The sequence below is a fragment of the Panthera onca genome, chromosome D2 (assembly GCF_046562875.1).
Source record: "Panthera onca isolate mPanOnc1 chromosome D2, mPanOnc1 haplotype 2, whole genome shotgun sequence".
Taxonomy (NCBI): Eukaryota; Metazoa; Chordata; class Mammalia; order Carnivora; family Felidae; genus Panthera; species Panthera onca.
This window is the reverse complement of record NC_138349.1, coordinates 31,679,675-31,707,151: the sequence shown is the minus strand read 5'-3', so window position 1 is coordinate 31,707,151 and position 27,477 is coordinate 31,679,675. Positions and strand designations below refer to the sequence as shown.

The following is a 27,477-nucleotide window of genomic DNA, read 5'->3' as shown; positions in this document are numbered from 1 at the left end:
TATGTATGTATACACACACACACACACACACACACACACCCCACATCTTCTTTATCCATTCATCCATCAATGGACATTTGGGCTTTTTCCATACTTTGGCTATTGTTGATAGTGCTTCTATAAACATTGGGGTGCATGTGCCCCTTCGAAAGAGCATACCTGTATCCCTTGGATAAATACCTAGTAATGCAATTGCCGGGTCGTAGGGTAGTTCTATTTTTAATTTTTTGAGGAACCTCCATATTGTATTCTAGAGTGGCTGCACCAGTTTGCATTCCCGCCAGCAGTGCAAAAGAGATCCTCTTTCCTCTTTCCTTGCCAACACCTGTTGTTGCCTGAGTTGTTCATATTAGCTATTCTGACAGGTATAAGGTGGTATCTAATTGTGGTTTTGATTTGTATTTCCCTGATGATGAGTGATGTTGAGCATTTTTTCATGTGTTGGTTGGCCATCTGGGTGTCTTCTTTGGAGAAGTGTCTATCATGTCTTTTGCCCATTTCTTCACTGGATTATTTGTTTTTTGGGTGTTGAGTTTGATAAGTTCTTTATAGATTTTGGATACTAACCCTTTATCTGATATGTAGTTTGCATGAAAGAATCTTTTTTTCTTGGTTTATTCACAATTCAGTGACCAATTTCAAATTTAAAGTAGGCATCTGCTAAGACATGTAGAAGACTACATTCTGTAGTCTCACATAGGTCCTTTCAGATACCCATGGCACCGCTGACTAAAACTGCTGTCTTGCTAGTTGTGAAAATAAAAACATAGTGGAATCTTCCTTCATGAAGAGTAGTTTAAACGACAGATTTGACCGATAGTTTGGTTTGGTTTGGTTTTGTATTTAGACATGTTTCAGCAGCTTTTTACCACCTGGTCTTAAAAATCTCCCTGAGTCAAGAAAGGGGGAGTGCCTGTTCTTTTGTGCTTTGTGCTTTGTGTGTGCTTTCTGACATCTCACAACAATCCTTTGAAATATCAATACTGAGTTCCAACTCCAGATGAGGAAACCAAGGTTCAGAGAGGTTAAGTAATTTACCTAAGAGCCTGTAGATAGTAAATGTCAGAGCTAGAAGTAGAATGTGAGTTTATCATATTCCACAATCTGTGCTCTTTCCATTAAAAGCACACTGCTTCAGAGGCCAGAGGGGTGTGAGGAAGGTAGGAGGCCAACGTAGGCTGCTTATAATTGCATCTTTCAGTGTATTTGAATTATGAAATTATTGATCTCTATTTCTCATTGCCCCAGGAAGGGAGCAGAAGGGTTCCTGTATTACTGTTTGCAGAATTATAAGTCCAACCAATTAGTCATGCTGAGAAACCATGTTAAAACTATAATTTCCCTAAATATTTCCAAACTAAGGTTTGCAATATAGTGTGTCTGAGTTTTTGTCAGTGTTGTGGACTTACAAATTAATGATTATTTAACAGAAATACCCAGGTCTAAAACAAAAGTATATGTTGACCAACTGGAGTTAATGTAGCCAAAATTTTATTTTCCAAAAAATTATTCTCAATGATATTTCTTCTCTATAAGATAAAAATAACTGTGAAGGATCTCTTAAAAGGTATGAAGGATGTTACTAAAATTTGAGAATATAACAGGGCTAGCCTTATATTTTAATTAGGTAAATACCCCTCATTTATGGAATCAAATTTACCTGGGCACTTAGAAGCAGTTTTAGAGTGTCCATTCTCTTTACAACATGAGTAACGTCTGGTGAATTTCATAGGGTAAAAATTTTCTTTGGAGAATGACCATACTAATTTCTTCTTTCTCTTTGTCTGTCTAGTGAGAATTCAACAGAGGCTCTAGCAGTAGATTCTAACAATCAGTCGAAGTCCCCGCTGGAGAAGTTTATGGTCAAACTGTGCACTCATCATCAGAAGCAGTTCATTCGTGTTCTGAACGATCTGTACACTGAATCCCAGCCAGGCCACGAGGACCTGCACCCTGATTCTGGAGCAATGGACGCATCCACTTGCAGTGCCGGCTGTGCCCAACTAGGCACCAAACATAAGGAAAAGGATACTGTGTGTCTCGATAGGAAGTCTCCTACTTCTGTAGATTTGTTCGTAGACTCATCGGACTCTCACAGCCCTCTACGCGTGACAGAACAGGCCCTGAAGGAGCCTCCTCCCGAGATAAAGTCTGTAGATGGGAGAGAGAATGCCTTGGCTGTTACCCAGAAAGATTCCTCTGAACTTCCAACCACTAAACCTAATTCTGGTAGTTCAACGGATAGTTCCACTCTGGGATACCTCACTGCATCTAATTCTTCCTCATTAAACTCCCACCACATCTCTAAGAGCTTGGAGGGGCAAACCACTGGACAGGAGCAAGACACAAATGTGAAAATTCGCGAGGATGGTAAAGACCATATGCAGAGCTCAGCTTTAGTAGAAAGTCTAATTGCAGTAAAAGGGGCAGCTGAGAATAGTGAGGAGAGCAACAGCTGTATTATTTCTCAGAGAAATTCATTCAAAGCTTTATCAGAAGAGGCTTGGGACTCAGGGTTTATGGGGAATTCACCTAGAACTGCTGACAAAGAGAACGCTTTACTGTGTAGCTCAAAAACACCTTTGCGCCAGGAGTTAGAGTCCAGTGAACAAGATTCAAGGCCAAAGCAAGAGAACCATCTTCACTCACTAGGAAGAAATAAGGTGAGTTATCATTTACATCCCAGTGATAAGGGCCAGTTTGATCATTCCAAAGATGGTTGGTTAGCCCCCAGCCCTATGCCAGCTGTACACAAAGCATCTAATGGACATTCACGAACCAAGATGATCTCGACCTCCATTAAGACAGCTCGGAAAAGTAAAAGGGCATCAGGGTTGAGGATAAACGATTATGATAACCAGTGTGATGTCGTTTATATCAGTCAGCCAATAACAGAATGCCACTTTGAGAATCAAAGATCAATATTATCCTCTCGGAAAACAGCCAGAAAGAGTACTCGGGGATACTTTTTCAATGGTGATTGTTGTGAGCTGCCAACTGTTCGCACACTGGCCAGAAATTTACACTCCCAAGAAAAAGCGAGCTGTTCAACCCTGGAGCCGGAGGCAGTGGTCACTCCCAAGCAGACCCTTACACTTTCAGCCCCTGGACCCGCCGTGGATGTGCAGCATCCCAGAGATGATGACCACGAAGAACCTAGTAAAGAAATAATCTCCCTTAAGGAAGGAGACAGAGATGCTTCCTCGGAAAAGGAATCTCAAGAGCCTGAGGTTTGCCCCGTGACAAATAAACCAAATCCGAGCAGCTCTCCTAGGTCAAAGGAAACAACAGCCTCCAGCCTGGTGTCGCCTCTCCCTGTTCACCTTCCCAAAGAGGACACGCCAGAAGGCAGCTCCATGGTCTCAACTCCCACAGCAAGTGGGATAGCTTCCCCTGAACGAGACCAGCAGCCAGTCGAACTGCTGGAAATCAAGGAGGGGACTGTCACCCAAGACTGTCACCTGGTTTCCTCTATTGAGAGCACTTCTGAGGGAGGCAATGAAGATGTTGTTTCCGGGCCTCATTCTTCTCCTGAAACAGTCAGTAGAGAGGAAGGTCCTCCTTGCTCAGAAAGTCAGAGTCCTCCAGTGGGCTTGGAGCCTCCTCTGAGCCTGGGAAAAGCTGAAGACAACCAAAGCATCAGTACTGAGGCTGAGACTGAAGACACTCAGGAGCTAGATACCGACCCACTCTTGAAGGAAAGCAGCACTTTTACTAATGAAAACCCCAACGAAATTGAGGAAAGTGAGACAGCAGGTGGTACAGGAAAATTAGAGGGACAGGGCAGTAACGTAAAACATTCTTCAGAAAGAGACATGTGTGATCAAAACATTGACTCACCCGAAGAGAATCTGGACAAGAAGAAAAAAGTTAAAAAACTCCCTGAGGCCTCTGACAGGTGCCTAAGAAGTCAGCTTTCTGATCCCTCTTCTGCTGATAGGTGCCTAAGAAGTCAAAGTTCAGAGTCTTCCTCTGCTAGTCCTGAGATCAAGGTTTCCAAAAATCCTGTTATGAAACGTTCTAAAAAGGAAGGGTGCCCTGGTGAGACAACACCTGAGAGTCTTCTGGCTGACGGTTTCCATACAAAAGCTTTGGAGGACACTGAAAACCCAGAGGTCCATGAAAAGCCCTCTGAGAAAGATGCCGAGCAGGAGGGCAAAGAAGGTGGGATCATCACCAGGCAGACTTTTAAAAACATGCTGGCTAAAGAGGTCAAAGGGGAAGAAGGAGGTATTTTCCCCTGCGGTGATCCTATAACCACAGTAGGCCAGCCCCTGCCTGGAGAAAGACTGGAAATCTATGTTCAGTCTAAGTTAGGTGAGAAAAATGCTCATGCTCCCTCAGAAAATATTCCATGTACTTTCCCAGAACAATCAAAAGAGAAGCCAGAACCAATTCCTGCACATGATACGGAGGAGGTTGTGAATGAGGTTGGCAGTGCAAACACCCAGCATAAAGGTGACCAGAGCGATGTGCCATCCAGTGCACATGGCTTGTCAAATAGTAGAAGTGGTGATGCGGCCGGGCCCCCACAGTGCGTCCCGAGGCTTACAAGACTGACCTCTTCAACTTACAACCTAAGACATACTCATTCTCTGGACTCCTTGGACACTGCAAAAGTGACTTCAGAAAAGGAAGCAACACAGGGAAACCCAATGCCAAAGGAAAAGGAAGCTTCAGAGAGTGGAGATCCCTTACATGAGGATGATGTGGACACAGTGGTAGATGACCAGCCAAAGTTTGTGGAATGGTGTGCAGAGGAGGAGAACCAAGAGCTTATTGCCAGCTTCAATGCTCAGTACATGAGAGTCCAGAAAGGTTGGATCCAGTTGGAAAAGGAAGCCCAGCCAACGCCAAGATCAAGGAACAAGTCAGATAAACTAAAGGAGATTTGGAAAAGCAAAAAAAGGTCACGGAAATGTCGGGGTTCATTGGAGGTTCAAAAGTTTTCTCCTGTTCAGATGCTGTTTATGACAAACTTTAAGTTGTCTAATGTTTGCAAATGGTTCTTAGAGACAACTGAAACCCGGTCTCTGGTTATCGTGAAGAAGCTCAACACTCGTCTTCCAGGAGACATCCCCCCTGTCAAGCATCCTCTTCAGAAATACTCTCCGTCCAGCCTGTACCCCAGTTCACTACAGGCTGAACGCTTGAAAAAACACTTGAAGAAATTTCCTGGAGCTACTCCTGCTAGAAACAATTGGAAAACACAGAAGCTCTGGGCTAAATTTCGAGAGAATCCTGACCAAGTGGAGCCAGAGGATGGCAGTGATGTCAGCCTCAGCCCCAATTCTGAAGACACTGTAGAGGAAGTCAAGGAAGGTAGAAATAGCCATCCTCCCACAAATTCACCTACCCCAGCCAGTACTCGGATCCTCAGAAAATACTCCAATATTCGAGGAAAGCTCAGAGCCCAGCAATGTTTGATCAAGAACGAGAAAATGGAGAGCCCATTTGGACAGGCTGTGGAGAGTAAACAGAGTTGTAAGAGTGTATGCATCAACCCTCTGATGTCCCCCAAGCTTGCCCTGCAAGTGGATGCAGATGGGTTTCCCATTAAGCCCAAGAGTACTGATGGAATGAAGGGAAGGAAGGGGAAGCAGATGTCTGAAATCTTGCCGAAAGCCGAAGTGCAGAATAAACGCAAGAGGACAGAAAGCGGCACCGCTCAGGACAGGAAGGACAAGGGACCTGTGGTCAAAGCCAGCAAAGAAAAGCATAGTGATGGATCCACCAAAACCCCTGCTGCCAAGAAGCCAGCTGCAAGGGACAGAATCAGCCAACTGCCCAAAAAGACATCCTTGAAAGAGAATAAAGTGAAGATCCCCAAAAAGTCCCCTGGGAAGAACTGCCCTCCCTCCAGGAGGGAAAAAGAAAATACAAACAAAAGACCCGCTCAGCCAGCCGCCTCAGACACAGTGACGAAACCTGCAAAGCAAAAGGGGGCAGGTGAATCCTCTTCAAGGCCACAGAAAGCCACCAACAGGAAGCAAAGCAGTGGAAAGGCTCGGGCCAGACCCTTGACAAAAACCCCAGAGAGCAGTGCGGCCCAGAGAAAGCGAAAGCTGAAGGCAAAGCTGGACTCTTCCCATGGCAAACGGAGACGGCTGGACACAAAGTGATCGCAAGGCTGGTAGCCGAGAATTAAACTGTCCTACAAAAGTAACCCTTCGTTTTGCATTAACTAAACCTGCTTTTATAAGCTTATCCAGCCTTTCAAATCTGCAGTTAATGGAGAACATCACAATTTAAGATGTCAGAAAAATGCATCTCAGATGGAGAAGGGAACTTGCAGAGTCTTTCTCTGAGGCTGAGTAAGGGAAGTTATATATTATATTCTGGTTGTTCCTTGGGTTTTAAACTTGGAACCAAGCAGTTTTAGTTTTTAAAAGTACAGTGCCTTATTTATCCTTTTTGTTTTTAAATTTACAAAAGCTAAAAAGCTGATCTATGTGATTAAAGGCTTGTATTTTATACTTGATGCACAAGCACTTGTACTGTAGCCGAGAAGACCACCATCATGCACATAAAAGTAGCTTTTCAGCAGCCACCCTGCAGTGTCTGTACCTGAACAGACACTCCTCTTTGCAAACCCTAGCAGTGAACTTCCCTCTCTGTCTTGTTTGTTTGTTTCAATGATTCTCGAAAGCTAAACCAAATCACTTTTATGGTATGTAGAGAATGCAGAGGGAAATTATTATTATTATAAAAGATGAATATTTCTGTTACCCCTTTTTAAAAATTCATATTCTGTTATTATTGGTCACTCCTCTCACTTTTGATCCTTTGTCATTTGAGAAAATGTATTCTAAATTATGTGCCCATGGGACAGAAGATGCGTCACATGGTGTTAATATTGGGTTATGACCTCTAAAAATTATTTACATCCCCCAAGTGATTCGCATTACTGATTCTTGCCATCCTTTTCATTTTTGGCCTTGCAAGCTTGCTAGCACTCTAAACGAGGTTTTCTTCTGACTTTGGGGGAAAAAAAATGTAGGATTTTTTTTTCATCTTGTAACTGTAACTTGACAATTAGGATAAGAGTGACTGTTCTAATATTCTTTCTTACCCCAAATACTTCCATATTCAAAGAAAGCCAGGTTGTTATTTCCAGTAATAGAAAAGTTTAAGAGTTTGTGCATGTGCATTTGCCTGTGGTTATTAGCCACAGATGTCTCCCAGCCCCGGTTCTGCAGTAAGATTCTTTGTCGCCATGCAGTGTGCTAGGGCGTTCGTTCATGAGCTGGGTAATTAGCACAGGCCAGATGGTTTAAATGTGGCCCAGGGTCTCTGTGAGTATCCCCAAAACCAGTTTGGCATGAGGCTCAGAAAGGTCTAAACAGCACAGAGTTATGTAAAGTTCAGAGCAACTTTGCTGTTGGAGGAAGCAGCCCCGTCTCATAGTGGGCCTGCAGCGCTCCCCCCACCCGGAGCTGACGTTCAGCTGGTGTGCTCCAGTGTGAACGTACATGGTTAGAGTGGGTGTTAGCATTCTAATTGGTTAGTGCCATACTGGTAGTTAATGCTTGTGGTATCACTCCCGCCTCTATCACGTCAGGCTCTATTCCATGGCTCAGAATTGAGAGCTGCGGTGTTTTAACTAATGTTGTTTGCCTTTCCTGAGTGACGCCTGAGGTGCTTGCATGGGCTTTCCCTTGATGCCCGTAACATTGCTCCATTATAACACAGTGTGACTTCCACATTTCCACTGGGCCACTCTACAAAAAAGGCTTGGTTGTTAAAGCTTCAGCCAACTTCTCTAACATGCTCCGTCACAGAAGTAGGCTTGTGTGGACAGGTGCCACCCTGTCTGTTTTACTAAAAGTTTTCCATTTAGATTGTTCAGATCTGTTTAGGTAAACCCGGGTGGACTTTTTTCATGTATAGTTCAGCCAAATCATGATAAAACAGGCCTTCTACCCATTCTGTGAAAAGCTTGCTGTATATAATGGAAACTTCTGATGACTGGATAGGACTGGAGAAAAGCATGTGATTCATGGGAAATTGAAAATTGCATTGAATTTCATAGGTAGGGAAGCTTACTATCTTCAGTGAAGCCTTGACTTTTTTTTTTTTTTTTTCCAGTGTCTCCTATCCCATGAGTCTCTTTTTTTCTTTTTAATATCTTTGACTTTGGCCATTCAAGAGCTACCTATATTAATAAAACTGCTGAGTGTGTATGTTGGCAGCCCTTTCTCAGCATTAAGTTGCACAGAAGCATTAGTATGTTTTTGAGTAGGTTTGGTTGATCTTTTAAAAGTGGTTTTAAAGTTAAAAAAAAATATTTTCATATAGTCGTCACTGGATACTGTTTTTGTGGTGACTTAACCAGCTGAGGTCTGCCAATGTGACATGTGCGGACTCCTGTGCGTATACTCAAGGTGCCCCCCTTAGCTGCACGTAGACTGCATTGTAGCGGTGCTTGGATTAACTTAGGGAGAGGTGTGAGGCAGTGTGAATGGGTGGAACTCTTCCAGTTTCAGGTCTGTCATCCATTCCATTACTTTTCTAAGTGCTTTTTCATTTTAAAAAGCTTCAAGATAATAGCCTTTCTTCCCGTCTTAGGCGGCATTTGGGGAAAGGTATGCATGTGTATGCCTTTTTTTATACACTGCAGTGGCTCAACTTACACTTTATAGTAGTAACTGCATTTAAATAGACTGGGATTCTACGTAATTAGAACACTTAAAAGCTTAGAATTATTTTTATATTTGTTGAATCTCATTTTTGCTGATTCAGTTAATTTTGCTAATAGAAGAAAGGAAAACAAACAAACAAACTTGAGGGCTGGCTCTGGAACACCCTTTTACTCTTACAGCCGATACTGGCAAACCTGTCTCCTAGACACCTCCAAGCCAGACTTGGAATTGACTCAAGTTCCCCCTTGTTTCCCCTGTCTCACAAAGACCTCCTTTTTATAGCCATCTTCACAGTATGGCTTGCCACCAGATGCAAAGGCAATCTGTCCCACATTCCAGATTCCAAATTAAGAAAAAAGAAAACTCTGCTCCTGGGCCTATACTCTGACTGTCCCAGTGATGGAGCTGAAGTTGATGACCTGAGAATGCCGGTATTACCTCTGAGCTTCTGGGAGAGCTGCAGGATGCCTGCGGAGCAATGACTGAAGCTCTACCATAGCTCCCCAGAGCTGGGCCCTCTTCAGGAGACCCATTTTCTGTCCCCCATTTTCTAGCCCTTCAGGCTCCCTGGGTTTGGGAGGACAACATGGAAACTGCTCCCCAGTCAGGGTCCAGGGCCTCCCTCATAGCAATCTTGCAGCACAGCAGGAAGGCAATGAACGTTTAGTCTGCTCTTAAGGCTTCCCGCATTGGAATGTCACTGGTGTGTGTTAATCTGCAGTTGCTAGTCCCTTGGATCCCTTAGGTTAATTCTGTTGCATCTGTCCTTCATTAAAGATTTCTACACAAGCCTTATCTAAAAACAGTAATCTTGGACTGTGGGTTTCATCCTTGCAGTAGTGCGGCTAGGAGAGGTGCAGGTCCTCGTCTCTTCATAGGTGCTGCTTCTGAGGGGCTCCTCTGTGCATCACACGCTGTTCAGATAGGACATCAGTGAAACACATCACTTCAAGACTTTTGCTTTGAACTGAGGTTTGGTCTCTTTCCTGCCTCGTGGTGGATTCGTGGTGAGGGCTGAAGCTGTCACCCCCCCTCTATGGGCAGCATTCCTGCTGATTGAAGGACCTGAGAGCTAAGTGGGAAAGACAGCGTGCTACATGATGCAGGTCGGAGATTCTGTAAGTACCACCATCAGCAAGGCTGGTGGCTTGTCACTGCACCAGGGACTGTATTGGAATTTCCCGGGGTGCTAGGCCGGGGAGCCACACCCGTTCCTATTGGTTTTTATGTCAGCCCGCACAAACTGTCATTTGGCTTACAGAGGATCAAGGGTCTGCAGAATATGGGCTGGTCACTCTTGTAAATAAAAGTTTATTAGAACATAGCCATGCCCATTTGTTCGTGTATTTTCCTTGGCAGCTTTCCAGCAGAGTATCACATTTATAGCAGAGACCAAGGGCCTGCAAAGCCTAAAGGATTTACCGTCTGGACCTTTCAGAAAAAGTTTGTTGACCCTCCTTGCTTAAGAAAATAATCCTTTTTCACTAACAAATTTTGCCTGATTGATCTTCTCCTTTCTTTGTCCTCCTCTCCTCTCTGTCCTCTTCTTCTTTTCCCCCTTATCTTACCTCAGTTTTGTTCTTCTTTTTACACTTCTTTATTTTCTCTTGCTACAGAGGAGACACGGTATATTGCTATAGCACCCTGACTGCCATCTCCTGACTCGTGAGCTGCCATAGCCTCATACCTTCCTTCTTAGAACCGCCCGTCACTGCAGCCACAGTGAGGCCACTGTTAGCCTCAAGAGTCAGACCCCGTGAGCAAACAGGGCTTCAGAGTTGTAAATGTGGCCTGGCCTCTCATTTCACTCAGCCTTTATCATAGACTTGACTCCGGCCTCACGTCTTGTTTGTTCCTAAGGTAAGCCAAGATTTGGTTTTTCTCAAAATTAGTTGAGAATACTGTGGTATTCTCATTTAGATATTTAGATACGGAAAAAGCCTTTTCACAGAAAGGAAAACAAAGTCCAGTCACTAACCCAAGGTATTTATTATGTAATATTTTGGGCCAGCTTCTAGGAAACTAAAAATGTATCAGCACTGGTATTTTTTTAGTCATATACTTTCCTTTCAAAATTATTTTATTAAAGGCAAGCCAGCAAATGAAAACTAGGGGCTTTGAACGTGCTTTTAGGAAAGAATAGAAAATTGGGGCATATTATGTAACCTGAGTGTGACTGAGAAGTTGTACATTATGTCTTTGCATCAAATCCAGTCAGCTTCCAGGCTGTTGGTCTTCCCCGTCCCCCAGAACTCAAGGATAAACTTCCATACTGGTTTTTTCCCAAAGGAAGTTGAATGTCATGCCAGTGAAAAAATTTCTGTCAGTGGCCCCAGAACACTGATTATTTCGGTTATTTTGAAACAGACAGTTATCGTTTTGACTTCTCAGCTATTAATTTTTGTCTTCTTATTGCTTGATACCCACTGAAATACTGGAAATTTTTCTGTCAGTATAAAATCGGGTCTATAATCACATCAGCAAGGCAGTCCTTACACCCCAGCAGTAAGTATTCTTCCCTGGGCTTGCTCCCAAATCCTTTTTCAGGGAAAAAAATGAAAATAAAAAGATTATTGCATTTAAAACAAGCAGAATTATGAAAAGCCTTTTGAGGCAACCTTCAGTTCATTCCGTGAAATGTCAGAACAGTTCGACCTCTTGTTCTACAGTGGACATACTGGAAGACTTGAAGGTCTGACCTCTTTCCTTTAGAGATAATAAGTCACACTCAAGCAGAAACCCAGAGCTCTCTGATGACACTTCTGATGCAGGGCTTTGCCTTGTCGTGCTGGGGACCCAGGGAAGCACCCAGGGCACTTCTGCAGAGGGTGCACTTGCTCATGCTTTTGCTCTTCGGATTGAGCCAAAGCTGGTCGTTTCCTTCCATTACCTCCTGTCTGTCCGATCTTCCTTTTCCCAGAGCCCTGGTGGCATACACTCGGTGCTTAGGGGACACCCTCAGCTTTGTTGTCTAGAGGGACGGCTGTGTAGTTAGTCCCACCTGGCAAGCACTGTGACGCACAGAGGCTTTCTCACCGGCCTGAGACCATCCCACTTAATGCAAGGTGGTCAGTAGGCAAGGGACGTGAAGGTATAGACTGCCCATGAAAGAGCAACAACAATGAAACAGGTGCTCATGGTCTTATAGTATGCTGGAGGTTGGAGGAATGCATTTTACCTTTTATTTTTTAAAGGATTATATTTAAAAAAAAAAAAAAAAAAAGGAACAGAAACCATATGTAGTGGACACAGCCTAAAATGTAAAATATTCACCACCTGGCTCTTTACAAAAAGCTTTACTGACCCTTGCAGTACATTGTTCAGGATAAAATATGAGGACAGCTAGGCACAAACATTTTTTCACATAATCCAGCACTGCACCACATCCTTCCTTTTAGGGGGTCTCACTTGTTCATCTCGGCACACAGCTGCTGTTGCACGTTATTTCTGAGTGATGCTTGTGCACTAAAGAAGAAGAAAAGATCCCTCTTCGTTGATTGAATGTTTGTTGAATCGTGATCTGATCTACTAGGATAAGTAGTTAAAACCAGAAGTGCAAAGTCTTTTACGTCTCCTCTGTGGCAGTGCTGCCCACAAACAGATTTGGTAATGAACCTGAATCCCAGAACAGTGCCTCCCCTGGCCAGAACAGGCGTGCCCCTTTCACCCTCTAGCACCCTTTTTCCTTTGTTGTACACTTGCAAGCTCACTCCCCAAGCTCTGGCCACTACTTGTGAACCTAAACGAATGACCCCCGTGCCCATTTGAACCCGAGTCCAGCCTGCCCTCCCTCCGCCCTCTCGTGAACACCTGCATGTTGATGGCCCCTTGTTGGCACACCAGCAGCTGTAGTCTGAAGAAGTTCCGAGCTCTCTGGCCTGGCTCAGCTCGTCTTGAGGAGCCATCCTTGGCCCCTCCTCTCTTCCTCTTCTGCTTGTGCCGCCCAGCCCCCTTCTAGGAGGTATCTTCTCTGGGACAGTACCATACCTCCCAAGCATGTCACTGAGCACATACATGTCATACTAGAAGCATCTTTCTTTTCATATCCCTTTATTTTCCTTCCAGCATTTAGCCGTTGAGTCCAAATACTCTTCAATTTATCAACTTTTTCAGCCCACTTGTTTTCTATAATCTGCACCTCATGCTGTCTTGCAGCTGAAGCTGTAGTATTGGGGAGGTAGTTTGTGGGAAAGATGCCATACAAACAAGATCTGCATAATTATGTATGTTTATACCACAGGTAGGGATTCGTTTTAAGGCCACTGTATCTTAAGGGTATCAGTTTCACCAGTGTTCTAGGAGACTGTGTTCTTGACTGTGGTTTCAAATACACGGTGTAATACACAGTTACATTCACCACTGTTGAATTTATTTCACTGTGTAAATAGTGGTATTTTCCTGTTCAAATGCTTCTATAGAAAGTATTTATTTTAACAACAAAAAATTAACTGTCGAAAGGGCTTTCCAAAAAAGTGTTCTTTCTAGCCACCTGTCCTCCCCAATTACCTTGCTCATCCATTGAACCCCCAAACAACACAGTGAAGGCAGAAGGGTGCCGCCTCAAAACCCTCACTCTGGGCAGACGCAGAGTGGATTGGGAATCCACTGTCATCCCATCCCAGAACAAAGTGAGTCTCCCACAACTGGTATGGCTGTGCCAGGCATGGCATTGGGGCTTGCCTCAAGCTGCCCACTTTTTTTGCATACGCAGCTGATCCCTTCCAACTGTCCACTCAACACCCTGTCCACGGAAACGAGCCTTAGTTGTAACCCCAAGGAACTCCAAACCCATACCTGTGGGGCTATGGAGAAACCACTGGTTGCCTAAAGAAAGCATTAAGATGTATTTTTAGTCTTTCTCATGTTTGTGAAAGACACACACCTATTCACATTCATTAACCATGGGAGATAAGCACGTTTCCTTCTGCACCTTGACAGTACTCTTGAGCACCTCAGCCCTCCTTCTCCTCACCCTCCTCCTTGTCTTCCCCCTTGCACTCCCCCTTCTCCCTGTCTCAGCAAACATCTGTGCAGATGTGGCCAGCCCCACCTGTCACCCGTGGTTACAGGAGGAGACCGTCTGCTCTAAGGTGTGTGCAGCTTTACCTCTCAGGAGTCTTGGTCTGCAATTCAGAGCACCCCTAGATTTAACGGAACGGATGCTTTATGATCGTGTTCCTCTTCTCTGTGCCCCATTCCTGGGCACCTCTGTCTAAGCCGTGACTCTCATTCTCCGCAGCTGGCTGGACTGAGAACCACGGCTCCAAGACCAGAGAGCTTGGGACTGGACACATGGTGGGGGTGGGGTGGGGGGAGGTTCTCATCCGCTTGAACCGTAATTTGCATATTTTCTTATGGCCTCCCTTTGTCTTTTCTAACAAACGAGGAGGACACTTGAACAGCATTGCTGGAGAATGTTTTTTCTAAGATACTATTTGTAAGCAAATCTGATTTTAAGATGAAATGTGAATGGGTAACTAGGTGCCAGGGAATTTAGCACTGAACTAGACCGTCAAAACTTTTTTAACCTTTGCAGGAGGAAATAAATTTTGCTCTCATCTAATGTTCACAAGAAGTAATGTTGTAAATAGTTTTTTAAAAATATTTATTACACGTGCTGTATACAGATTCATGTTCTGAGTGATGTTGGTTTGCATTGTAGTATTGTAGAAGACTATATTTTGAGCAGTGGACTTCCTTTCATAACACAGTTCACACATGGAGAAAGAACAAAAACCAGCAGGTTGAGAGCTGTTTGGGGCATTTGATCTGTAACTCTACATCAAATCCAAGCTTTAATTGCCCCCTCTTCTCATCTGGTTATGCCATATATATATATATATATATATATATATATATATATATATATATAAAATATGTGTGTGTGTGTATATATATCATATATATATATCATATATATATGATATATATATATGATATATATATATTTATATATGTATGATAAACCGGTCAGTTCCCAGATCTGCAGAGCAGATTTCCAGGTGTTCTTTCTGATGTGTTGCCCATAAGCAATAAGATCCTAGGTAATAACAATTTATTCTGGGCTCTGCGTTGGCCCTTGTCTCAGAGGATAGGGTGGGGGTAGAACAGCTCTTGCTAAGACCTCTTGCCTTTGCCGGAGAGGTGGCTGTACTTGAATTTTTGCTTCTGTTCGTCTGCACGCTTCTTCATGTCCTACAACTCTAGCAATGGATGAGAAATCTGCCAGCACCAGACACATCAAAAATTGGGCATAGAGATTGAAAACTGATCTATTTTTCCATGAATTTGCAGGGCTTCCAGAATCTAGTCGAGGCAAAGCTCATTTGGCTGTGAACATAAGAACTTTTTACATTAAAATTTTAAATTGACAGTTAAAAGCCCTTTGAGTCTATCTGCCCTACCTTGGAAAGCTAAGCCCACTTCCTGTGATCCTCCTCTGTGCCTGGGTTTGAAATGTCTGGGGTTAAGCCGTTTAGATGGGAGCAAGGAAGGCAGTCCCTCCTCTCCCAGCGTGTCCAGTTCAACAGGTTTCTAAGCTGTTTAGCAGCCTCTCCTTGTGACCGTCCTAAACTTTATGAAAAATACCCCACACCCGAATAACCATTAATAGAATAATGTAGTTTTCTAGGCTTTTGGAATATGTCTTCTCTTTTGTATTTATGACGGTGTTTGGAATTTTTCACTAGTGTTTTTTTAGATTGAAGTGGGTGCGTTAGAATAAAACTTTCCACTGCTGAGCCTGAAAGCAAGCAAGAGGAAAGAAACTGACCTATATTGTGTCATTGGGAAGGTGACTACTGTGGTGGGAGGGCGGGGAGGGGGCGTCGTAGATTATGTGCGAGTAAAATAGAACTCTGGCCTGAGGCTCCCCACGTGTTTATTACCTTGTAATAAATAATCCCTTTATTAGCCTCACTTAATCTCAATAGAAGCCTGCTGTTTACCCTCAGGGAACAAGTAGTTTTCAAAATTGAGCTCCTCCAAGGTCATCGGCCAGTGCCTGTGTGCAGGCAGTGGTCGTCTTTGTGAACTCATGGCATTATTTTCCCATATGCGTTATGGTAGTAAGGAATTCAACCCCAACCTGTATGAAAAGCACAGCCCAGGGTCCTACTTTAGGCTAGAGTTCATGCCTTTCAGGGGCCAGGGGGCCATAGGAGGCCCATGCAATTTAACTGAAGCTCAGGTGCCGTGTTGGGTTTTTATTCTTTTTAGGCCACGACCCTTCAGAATGAGATTAGGGCAGGGGCTGCTGATCCGGCTGTGGATCCAGGGAGCTCTAAGATGAATCTCTACCGTTCCTTTAAGGTCTTTCTGGTTCCTCCCAGTGTTGTCATTGCCGAGGTCAATCTTGTAGTTGTTCAGATGTGCTCCTTTTTGCTGTCTTGTGAGTCTTAGCCAGTGATCCAGATGCCTAAGGAGAGAGTCTCTGGATTCTCGGTACCAAGTGTGTGCCCCTAACCTGTGTGCAGGTGGTCTTTCCAAAAGCAGTAAATTGAGAAGTTCTACAAATGTTCATCTGGATGATAGATGTGTATCCTTGGGCCTGGATTTCCACTGTGTTAGTGAGTGTAGGAAAATACTGTGTCTTTAATGGATGAAAATTCAATGTATGCTGTGAATTTGTTGGTTTGAAACATTGAAAATTTTTCATTAGACAATGTTTACATACCTCACCTGAAGAACCTTTGAGAGTGTATATATGAAATTTAAAAATATATTAAGTTGCTTTAAAACAATATGTATAGCTATAAAAGTTGGAGTTATTTTAACTTTGAATATGTACCAAGTCTCTTAAATATTGAAATCTTGTGGACTTTTTGTGCTTCTGTGTTTTACTTTCCTATTAGGCCATGTAGGAAACTGTGTTCTTGTTATTGGTAAAGGGGCCCTCACTGAAATCCAAGCTTGGACGGATTTCCTTTGTTGTTTCAGATTTTCTTGTTTGGTTTTGAGGGATGGGGTATGGAGCTAGAGGATGTGTGGGAGGGATTTCTCTAACATTGACATCTATTCCATGAGCTTTTTCTAGGCGCTTATTTTATTGCAGCGTATTAAACTTCTTTGATATTAAAGTGTGTTTGTGTAGTTACTGGACAGGGAACAGAATGCACTGAAGCCCAGGATTCAACTTGTAGCCTGTGGCAAAGTTGAGCAGTTGCCAGAAGGAACCAAAAGACAATACTTCTAATACTTCTGCCTCGGCCACGGTGTTGGGACCTAAGGGAATGTTGTTTGGTAGATCTGAGGCCATTTTGTGAGGTATGCCTAACTTCGGGGAAAAGAAAATACTGCGGATGAATCCTTGGAATTCCCATGGTGGAGTTGGAAAGGTGCCAGTGCTTCATCCTGAGGGGCGGGGGACCTGGTGAACCAGGTAAGCCACTGTTAAATACCAGGGTGATATGCACAGCTGCCAAGGGGGGCTGCCCGGCTGTCTGTGTAGCCCATGTTGGGGAAGGGCAGAACGTTGGCATTTACATTTACTAGCCCCATGACCTGTTTCACTATATTCTTTCAGTTCTGCTTCAGAGGGGTTTATGTAAGGGTCCAGTGGGCCAGTGATTTCCTTTCGGAGTCAGCCATGGTTTCCTGAATACGTTACATGACGGTGGCCATTGACATGCAGAACTATATCCAGTGAAAATAACCCCACCTCTGTTCACTTGAATTTGGAGAATTTATCTTGTTCCAGATTAGGAGTTTTCATGGTTAAAATAGACTTCTTTTCCTCCCATATTCATCCCATGGGAGGATAACTAGAATATGGCCGGAGAGGTGCAGACTGACTGGCTTGGGGTGAGGAGACGTCTCTAAAATTAGCTCTGAGAGCACAGAGTGTAGGGGTGACAGACATGCTTTAGCACCAATCTCGGGAAAACTTGGCAACTCTAGCTGGAAGCCTGGTCATTCTTTCTGTTGCTTCCACTCCCCAACCAAGCCCTGCTATGCTCATTTCCTTGGTCGGGGATTTCCTTTTAACTGTTAAAGTTGCTACTTACTTTCCTTTAATTCAGAGGTTGCAAACTGGTGGCTCACAGTTGTATTTTATTGAGCCCAGTGTTTAAAAAAGTTATCTGTACACATGAACTGTGAGGGTTTACATAAAATTTGGTTTCTGGCTTCTCTTTTAAAAATCATAATGAACATCTAATAAAGTTAGTGCATGGTACGAATCAGGTAGAGCTCAGCAGATTGGAAAATGTGCTTCTAAGGTCACCAGAAGTCCCTGTCAGCTGCCATTTGTCCCTTTTTTCTTTAACAGTAGGGAAATCGGTCTCTTACCCGCTGCTACATCAGAAGTGGTAATACAAATGATGGGCCAGAAGGGCAGGTGCCCATTTACTTAGGTAACCTATTGGCCAGACACTTGAGCTTACAACCCTATTTTAACCCATTTTCTTCCTTATACCCAGTTCATTACATTTCCTCCCAAATCCCTAATTGCTTTGCAGACACTGCAGTTACCATCACCGCCCACTTTCAAGGTGACCATGTGCTGTTCAGGTATGACTTGTGTAACCGTCATCATGATCTAGTGGGGAATCAGTCTCTGATCCTGGCATCCGAGGAGAACCAGGTGGGTCTCCTTGGTGGTGGGGGCCTTGCCCAGCCCGACTGCCAGCACCTGGCCTCACCTAGATGCTCAGGTCATGCATCCTAAAAAATTGCTAAGAGCAATTCTACAGTCTGGAGTCGTAGTAGAACTACTGTAGAAGTGTGTTTGCTTTCTTTCTCCACTGATCCCTACGAACCACTCTTCTAGTGACAGGTTAACCTTACAGGACAGTTTGAGAAACCGTACTGCTTTCTAATCTGTTGCCCCAGTGAACTAAAACCTTCAGAGCCAGGTTAAATGTGGATGTGACTCTGTTCACAAACTCTGGGTGTGACTCCAGATACTTGAGGGGAAATGAGGACGAGGACCCCTCCCCCGCCCAGATCTCTGCATGTGCTGTGCAGGGCCAGGCTCTGCCGCTGCACTCACATCCCCAGGGAGCTATGACCAAGCCATCCCCCAGACCTCCCCTTCCTCCTTTGGGAAGAACCGACCTCCTCTGCCACTTTATGAAGACCAGAGAGTTCCAAGGGCAGGTGTCCTACACGTGCTGCCTCTGAGAGCCATCGGGGGGTTGTGGCCAGTGTGTGGGCAGCCTAGAAACCCTCAAACCCTGGGAATCTGCATGTCAGCAGCCCTGGGCTCATCCTTAGTGCAGAAAAAGAGATCAACAAGGCAGAACCTGAGTGAATCAATGTCATGTTCACATGGAAGACAACAGACAATATCCAACATGTTCTAGAATAATTCTAGGGAAAGGGCAGGTGTGGCTCCCTCACGGGCCTGTTCTAAACCAGTCTCTCTAAAAGAGTGATCCAGATAAGACTACAGAGACCCCTAAACAAAGTGTCACTACCACACAGCATCTGAAAATCAAAACGAGACACGAGATAATTGACTTTAACATATAAAAATACTATAACAAAATGAAATACAAATATATATTAGAATCTGTTAAGTATTCTGTATAAAGAGATACTTTCGTGGTTAGGCTAACAGCAGGCAAAGAGGAGACGAGTCCGGCCTGTTCCTGACACCTTCCCAGGGAGCCCCGGCCACCGTCGCCAGCAGTGCTGCCAAAGCAGCAGCAACCTCAGGACTTGCCCTGCTTGTGTCCCTTCGGTGCATGTTGGAGACAGCCGGTGGTGACACCAAAGTGAACGAAGGTTTATCTTTATCAGAGGGGTGACAAGGTGTGGAGGTGATTAATCGGAGCTGGTTTCGCCAGAGCCTTCTCCTGGGCCTAAATGTGGACGGACGAGATGAGCGGTGGTCCAGTTCCTTAGCAACTTGCAGGTTGGTGGTTGAGGAAACGTTGATCCTGGGACACACCACGTGGCTCCTTGCTGCCCTCACTCTTGTGGTGGATCCCAATCTTGTAGCTCCACTGAGGGTGCATGCGGGGCCAGGCTGAGATGCGGGGTGTTGTGGAGGGGCGGGTAGGGGCGACACCCAGCTCACAGGGTACCCCCTGCGAACGCACACCCCGTACTCTGCCCTCCCAACCCCACGGGAGCGGGAGAGCAGGACTTCTGGCAGCCATCACCCATCCGCAGATGAAGAGGCTGCTGCTGGTTAGTGCCCCTCAAGCCCAGGAAGCCACTTCTACTCCAGGGCAGTGTCGGAATGGCAGTGACCACGGGAAGGTAAGTGTCTTGGGGTCGGTTGGCCCAAACACCTCTCTTCCGTGGAAGGGGTAAGTGCCAGCTGCACTTGAACTTTCCTCCATATATCAGTACCTGCCTAGCACTAGAACTGCTCTCCAGGGTCCCACGTGGTCCAGAAACTGTAGGTAAGAGAGGGATGCCGTGCAGCCCTAGGAGAAGGCCCTCGAGGCCCAGGCTGCTGTCCACGGAGAAGGGCACCGTGGCCCTGCTCAGAACCACAAGAAAATAGAGCCAGGTCCTTGGTGAGGAGCAGATCCAGCCATGAAAATGCCTCTGCAGTTGGGCAGGGCAGGATCCTCTTCCCATTACAGGGCTTCCAGGGCTCCAACTCGCTGGCCAGAGTCCTGGTGTAGTGGAGCGTGCCAGGCTTCCTCAGTTGTCAGAGGCTCCAGCCCTCTACCACTCAGCACCAGGAGCTCCTCCCACCGCCCATGGTGGCTGAGGACACAGGTGCACTACCACCTCAGCCCCACCCAGCAGGCTCCCCCAGCCCTGTCTTCTGTTTGCAGGTGGAAGGAGCCAGGAAAGGGACATGCTTGCTCCTCTTGCCCACTGGCGTCCCCTGGGGGCACACTCTCTTGGGGAGATATCTGGACAGGAGCGTGTGACCTATCTTCTAGCCAGCTTGCTATTTAAGCTCAAAGATAATCTTTGTTTTCATTGTGCATGGAAGAGAAGCATGGAAGCATGGAAGTTGTAGTCACATGGCCCCATATTCAGTGACTCTTCAAACACAGAGTCCTTCCTTGCAAACGCCTGGGGTAAGCAGCCCTAGCCTGGGCCAGTGTCTAGTGGTCGGAGCCCTCGCTCGGCTCAACTCTTCCCAGGCATCCTGGTCATTCCTGTGATGCTCTACGATTAGTTCATATCTGTCCGTGAGAGCAGAACACCCACAGTGCCAGCCCAGTTAGGCACATAAATACTTGATGTGATTCATGAACATGCATCTTCTACCTCCTCTAGCCTCCCTTCCAGAGCCACAGTGGGAAGGTCTACATTGCTCATATGTATGTTCAAACCACCTCCCCATGGGACAGCTAGGAGACAGAGGACCATAGATGGGGAAAACGTTTGCCCAGAGTGACAGGCAGCAGAGGTTTCCTGGTGCCTGTACCACTGCTCCCTACTGGCCTGCACGGTGAGGGGGTCTGGACCCAGTCTCCGTGGGAGGGGAAGCCTCCCTGGCTAAGCAGCCTAGACCACACCCCCTTGCCCCTGCCAATGGCTTGACAGCATCCTGTGGCTGGCTAGGGGCTAGGAAGGCCTAGGACCAATGCCCCTTTGGTGGTGTCTGGAGGTGGTGGTTATTCTGCTGGAACCAAGAACCTCCCCAGCGCCTGTCCTCTCTGGTGGGACTGCCACTCCAAACAGACCCAGTGGACATTTTTGAAGCTACAATGGTCAACTCGTAACTTCAGGATTCAGGGGTCTGGTCCTAAGGGACCCTCCTCTAGCCTCAGCCTCACTCCCCATTGAGCAGTGGCTTTAGTGCTACATCAGCCCAGGAGGCAAGGGTTAGTCCCTTCCCGGCCAGCAGGAGGGGGCCCTTCCCCTGTGCAGCCTGGCCTACTGCTGGCAGATGCTGCAGCAACAGAAAAAGCAGAGATCCTGGCTGGCTGCCCCAGGGGAGGTTTCAAAGTTATCTGCAGGGGACAGGGGGCAAGGGGCTTCTGAGGGCAGTGTGGGCCACCGGCGAGAGGGAAAGGCTGTTTTGGGAAGGGGCCAGTCCCTTCTTCAGACCCAGGTAGTAGGCAAGCAGGGTGGGTGGCAGGGAGGGTCATCATTCTGTGCACTTCTTGGCCTGACCTCAAGCACACATTCATTCAACAAATATTTATTAAGCGCCTGTTTGTGCAAGGCACTTCTGGAGAGGGCGGTCTAAAGCCCGGGCCACGCCCACCCACCCCACCCCCAGCTGCCGGCCTGGTCACCCCCCCCAAGAGATTGCTGTGGGGTGGGGCCAGAGGGCCCTGCCGCTCAGGAACAGGCAGGATGGCCCGCACCCCCACCCCACTGCGGGCCACCCGGCTTCACTGCAGCCGTGCCCTCTCGCCTGCCTCACCCCTCCCCGTCTAGCCTGGCGCTACTCGCAGAGGGCACAGCCACACTTGGTGGGCTTCTCCACCTCCTCAGCAAAAGAGGTCCCGTCGCTGCACTCAAAGGTGAACTTCCTCCGCTTCAGCCGCAGGCCCTGGCAGCAGCCCTGACCTGGGCATGAGCCCCGGCACTCCACCCACGACAGCGGGCGCGTGGTCTGGCAGATGGCATAGCCCCTCTGGACCTGGTGAAAGTCCCGGACAGGGTCCCCCCGGCACTCGGACTCTGGATAGGACAGACACCAAGAGAAAGCCTCAGGGCACACCCATGGGCCAGCGCCGCCGGCCCCGGGGAGGCCGGAGGCAGCAGAGAGGCGCATCCAAGGACCATGTCCTCTAGCGCTTAGACTCCACCTCCGACCCCACCCGACATGCACATGCACAGGCTTCCTTCTGGGCCCATAGGCCAGTCAGTAGGAAGAACTTTCTAGCTGCCAGGGCCCTCCAGGACAGAGTAGGCTGTCAGGTAAGTGGGCTCCCAGTTGCTGGAAGAGTGCAAGAGGAGGCTGGAGACTGGGGAGGCGAGAACAATAGAGAAGGAATCTGTGCCAGGAGCAGGGGCCTAAGGGCCCCTGAAGGTGCTTGAGTTCTGGACTTCTCCAGCTTCCCTCTGCCTAGCCTCAGCAGTCCCAGCAGAAACATCTGGGTTACACGGGCCAGGGAGGGCCTGGGAAAGAGTCCCCAACCCTCAGACTTCCTGTTGCTCTTGGGTCACAAGGTGATGGGGCCAAGATGTTGAGGTTTGTGCAGGAGCTGTTCCCCTGGGCAGCCCCTTCTATAAGGAGAGACCCCAGCCAGAAGGGGCACTTGCCCTGGATAAGGGGGCTTCAGGGCAAGACGAACCATTTGGGGGTGGGGGTCAGAGCCTAGAGGGTAGTGGGTACTACAGCCCAAGAGCAGCCCAAGATGTGGGAGAGGAGAGGGGAGGGGAGGAGGCACAGAGGGGATGCCAGGGTTTGGAAGAGGAAAAGTCAAGTCACTAATGCAAGTTGTGGGGAGGGGCCCTGGAGAGGGCATGTCAGGAGGGGGGCCCCTGACCTTGCTCACACAGCTCGCCCGAAAAGCCTGGGTCACACACACAGTGTGCCCCTTTGGTGGCCAAGGCCTGGCAGTGGCCATGCAGGCACTGCAGGCCCCCACAGGGGTCTACAGGTGCCCCAGCCTGGTTGCACAGAGCCCCCGAGTACCCATCCTGGCACTGGCAGCTGTAGGAGAGAGCGTCGAGGGGCATACATTGCCCGTGGACACACCTGGAGGGGACAGAGAAAAGGTAGTGTGAGAATAGGCTGGAGCCAGTCCAATCCCAGGGAACCCACACCCCCAGCTTTGGCATCCGGGGAGGTTATCCTATTCCTAAGACAAACAAAGGGAGAAAAATGTGATTCTGTATCCCTAGGGACCTCTTCCTGTTAGTAAAAACTGAAAACTAGGGGGAAAAAATGGAAAAAAAAACCCTGTGCTGGGCCACATGTTCCAGTTTGGGGTGTTAAAAATACAGTCTATGCAGCAGCCCTCAGCATGGGGAAAGGAACGGGCAAGGGGTGAGGGCTCCCCGAACCCAGCTAAGGCTCACTTGTGGCCATGGCAGGGGCCATCGGCTGGCTGGTCACAGTGTAGGCCCCCCCAGCCCGCCTCACAATGGCACACGGGCCCAGGGGTGGCATTGGGCTGGCAGATGCCATGCAGGCAGTAGAGCTTTCGGCAGGGCTCACAGCCTGGCACCACGCCTGGCTTCATCCGCGTCTTGGTGAAGTCCTGCAGTTCGTTGTTAATGTACAGGTTTCGGATGCAACCGTGGAAGCTTGTGCCGTTGAGGATCTGCCACAGGCGGAAGGCAGCCGAGTTCACATCCACTGGCATCCCTTGGGTGGGTAGGAGCGAGCAGAGTTGGGCTGAGTCAGGCTCAGACCATGTCTGACCCTACCGCCCTCGGTCCACTGGGCATCTCCACAGTGTTCCCTCCCGCCCTCGGCCTCCGTCTTTCTGTCTTTGCAACCCTGAGCCAAGATCCTTTGCCACCTTGGAGGGTCCAGACTCCTTTCCCAGAAAACAAAAAAGGAAAGCCTGTTCCCTCAATGACCAGAACCCACAGGTGCCAGGCTTGGCAGTGGCCAGCTGACAAAGGAAGCTCTGGGTGCCTAAAGTCTGCCCTCACCCTTCCTGCCCTCTGGGATACCAGCTTTCACCTCCCAAAGACTCCAAAAGCAGCAGAGGACCTGGGCCTGGAACCAAGGTGTATGCTGCTTTGTCACCTGCTGTCGTGGTGATCACAGCAACCCTTGGAGGGAGGAGTAGCTGAAACCCATCTTGTGGTCAGTGATTTGCCTGAAGTTGTACGACTAACAAACAGCGGAGTTGGGAGTAGAGCCCAGGGCTCTCTCCTTCACACCTGCCCGCAGTCTCACCAAGGCCCTCTGCAGCACTGAGAAAGCCCCACTGTTGCAGAAACCTGACTTGTTCAGACCTGGAAATGTTGGCGGGTGGCAGACAGGGGCATTTAACCTGCAAAGCCTGTAAAGCCAGCTGGGAGGTCCCAGCTGATGTGGAGACTCCTGCTGGGTGCCTGGGTCTCTCACAGCAGCTCCAAGACTGGGAATGGACCCTGAATGCTTGACAAGCCCCTTCTGGCCCAAAGACAAGAGGGAAAGTACCCACTTTGGAAGAGAGCTAGGAAAGTTCCAGGCTTCCCCCAAGGTCAGGCTAACCTAGGCATCTATCCTTCTTGGTCGGTCTGAGCTTGACAGCAGCCTGGGCTCCAGGCCAGGAAGGACAATCCCCTGGCAGCTTGGAATGCTCCCGTCGTCCGGTGGCCTGGGCACCAGCTGTCCTGGCAAAACTCAGGCCAGAAAGCAACAGAGGCCCCACTTGGAATGGCTGTCACATTGCTTGATGGGGAGGCCTGGGGAGAGCCAGCCGCAGCCTCTACCTGGCCAGGTCCTTACCTCCCACGTAGAGGGGGGCCTCGCTGTTTAGTGTGTAGTGTTTGCCAAAGTTGTCCATGGTCATGGGACTGCCTCCATCGATGGAGAGATTCACCATCTGGTCAAAGGTGACTAGCTCAACAGTGTGGAACTGCCCGTCATTGATCGTCTCAGCACTAGAAGAAGAGGGGGTGCCCCCACCCCAGGGAATGGGCTTCAGTTCAGCCCATCCCTGCCTGGGCCCTTCCCCAAAAATGCCACTGGTCAGCAGCTGCTTTCCAGGGAGTAACATCTCTCAGGGAGGAGACCATGGGGACTCGGTGGCCTGGGGCCTGGCCCCTCCTGCTCTGCTTCTTGGGACTCCCCAGGGAAAGGTGAGCAGTTTGGGGCAGGGGTCTCCAAATTATCCCCCCTCCCCTTCGCACTACAGACCCCCTTGTGAGGAGGAAGTAGGATAGGGAAGGGTCGGTCCACTGCTCAGGCCTCGATCTCAGCCTCAGCTCCAAGATGGGCCCAAACACTGTATCTTCCTACATGGGCAGCCCAGGTTCTGGAGGTCCCGATAACCACCTGCTCTTGGCCTGGGACACCCTGAGGGAGGGCAGTGGGCATGAAGAAGCCTTACCTGTAGATGGCAGAGCTGGGGTAGCTGCCTGGGTCGTAGCTGACACGCACATGACCCTGGTACAGCTCCACTGCGATGTGGTCATTGTCCCCATTGTACAGCAGGATCCCGTTGTCCTCTGCCGTGGAGACCTGATGGGCAAGGGCACTTTCTCTGCCACCCCACCCCACCCATCAGTGGCACAGGTAGGTGGGACAGATGGGGGATCCACATTTGGAAGAGGGATGCTGTGCGTAGAGCTGCCCTCCCCTGGCTGCCCAGGGGACACATCCTCAAGGGGATGCTGACAGAGGCTGGCAGCCCCTGGTTCAAATCCCATCCACTGCCAGGCTGGCCAGGGCCACAGAGAGAAGGCAGACAGACCAGCTGAGGCCGGGAAACGACGTGTGAGAAGGGGCAGGTAAGAGACCTTAGGACTATGTGCCCGGAGAGGAAAGTCAGATCGATGCAGGGTAGCTTGTTCTATGGGCCTCTGGGAGCCACAGAGAGGACAAGGTGAAGAGGGCTCTCTAATAGCCATGACCACCCAAACCTGGAAGGAGCCACTCAGGAGGTAGCACCTGTCTGAATCTGTGTGAGCAAAAGCTGGAGTTGCCTTGGTGGGGGGAGCCCTCTGTGAAGCCGTAGAAACGATGATCCTGCCTTGTCCCTCTTCCCCCATTGCTTCTGGTAGACAGCCTGACTCCCTGGTCTCATACACAGGGCTGGCACACAGCCCAGGCTGGACACCTCATAGCACCCGTTTCGCTGGACTCAGTGACTGGTCCAGGGATGGGAATGGGACTGAAGACAGGCCAGTGACGGGGACAGCAGGAGGTGCCTGAGGCAGTGGCTGCGAGGGTGTGGTGAATTTTATTTTACTGAGCAGTTGGGCTAGCTGTGTTGTTGCAGTATAGACAGTGTACATGGGCAAGACTTAGGAGAGGTGATAAAGTGGGGGAGAGCACAGTGAGCACGTCGGGAGGCTGAAGGGCTCTGGGAGAAAAGAAGAGGACAGAGAGAAGTGGCTGCCAGGGTAGGGAATGCAGCTGTTGGAAGAGGGAGATGGCCAAAGAGGAGACGCAAACTTTTATCATGTGATGTGCACTGTCCTCTCCCTCCCCAAGAAACATTTAGCAAACAGTGCCATTCAAGTGGGACCTGCTCTTTGCCCTCGAAACACTGATGTTCTGAGATGAAATTCAAGACACGAAATGGCAAAATAAGGGCCCCAGGGACAGGTGGCCAAAGATACAAGCCCAGAGCCAACCCTGACAACCCTGTCCTAGCCACGTGGAGAAACCCATGTGCAGCATTCGAGGCTGAAGCTCAGGAGTAGGCAAGACTGGATAGTGGGAGAGGACCCGGTCACCCAGGAGACCACTTCTGGCCCTGCCTTGAGACTGCTTCTGTGACCTGATAACATTTCCAGATGTGCCTGACCCACATCCCAAGCGTTTTGACTGACACAGGCTGCTCCCAGTTTTGGGCAAGGATGCCGCTTGATGCTCGGACCTGAGGCCACGGCCCCCTGCTGCCTGACTCCCCTCTGTGACTGGCGCCCTGGGCACGCACCTGCAGCGTGATGTTGGCCCGTGGCCAGTTCTGCAGATCGGTGAACTGCAGGTAGGTGTCCCGATCCACAAAGTTAACACTGAGCAACTTCTCACACTCGGGGCCGCCGAAACCTGGAAGGCACTGGCACACCGGCCCGCTGCCCTGGTCCACACAGTTGGCTCCATTCTGGCACTCAGTCCCCTCGCAGGGGCTTCTGGGGGCAGGTGGGCGGGGAGGGGTCTCACAGAACTGCCCACTGAGAGGGAAAAGATACAGGTCAAAGAAGGGGCAAGGCAACATCTTTCTCTCCCACAGTCCTAGAGAGAAATCACTAAACATCTTGGGAAACTGGACCCTTAAAGCAACAGAAGATGCTCCTAATGAACACTTTCCCCGAGAGAACAAGCCAGAAGGATACTGAAGACAAG

The 27,477-nt window shown here is 48.3% G+C and overlaps 2 protein-coding genes across 11 annotated transcripts in view; one reads left to right on the top strand and one right to left on the bottom strand.

Annotated features, from left to right (window-relative positions):
* LCOR (ligand dependent nuclear receptor corepressor) overlaps positions 1–27,477 on the top strand; it is a 157,732-nt gene that overhangs the window by 129,565 nt on the left and 690 nt on the right. For 8 of the 9 annotated variants that reach the window (XM_078434682.2, XM_078434681.2, XM_060643062.3 and 5 more), the window contains one exon: positions 1,793–15,316. In XM_078434682.2, coding sequence (XP_078290808.1) covers positions 1,793–6,122 — 4,330 coding nt within the window. In that variant the 3' untranslated portion in view covers positions 6,123–15,316. Of the gene's footprint in view, positions 1–1,792 lie in introns of all 9 variants that reach the window. The other variant, XR_013550539.2, reaches the window with a different exon arrangement.
* SLIT1 (slit guidance ligand 1) overlaps positions 21,944–27,477 on the bottom strand; it is a 170,077-nt gene continuing 164,543 nt past the window's right edge. For both annotated transcript variants that reach the window (XM_060643067.3, XM_060643068.3), the window contains 6 exons: positions 27,068–27,305; positions 25,514–25,644; positions 24,910–25,064; positions 23,541–23,829; positions 23,006–23,217; positions 21,944–22,193 (listed from right to left, as the gene is read on the bottom strand). In XM_060643067.3, the coding sequence (XP_060499050.3) occupies positions 21,955–22,193; positions 23,006–23,217; positions 23,541–23,829; positions 24,910–25,064; positions 25,514–25,644; positions 27,068–27,305 (1,264 nt within the window). In that variant the 3' untranslated portion in view covers positions 21,944–21,954. The remainder of the gene's footprint in view (positions 22,194–23,005; positions 23,218–23,540; positions 23,830–24,909; positions 25,065–25,513; positions 25,645–27,067; positions 27,306–27,477) is intronic.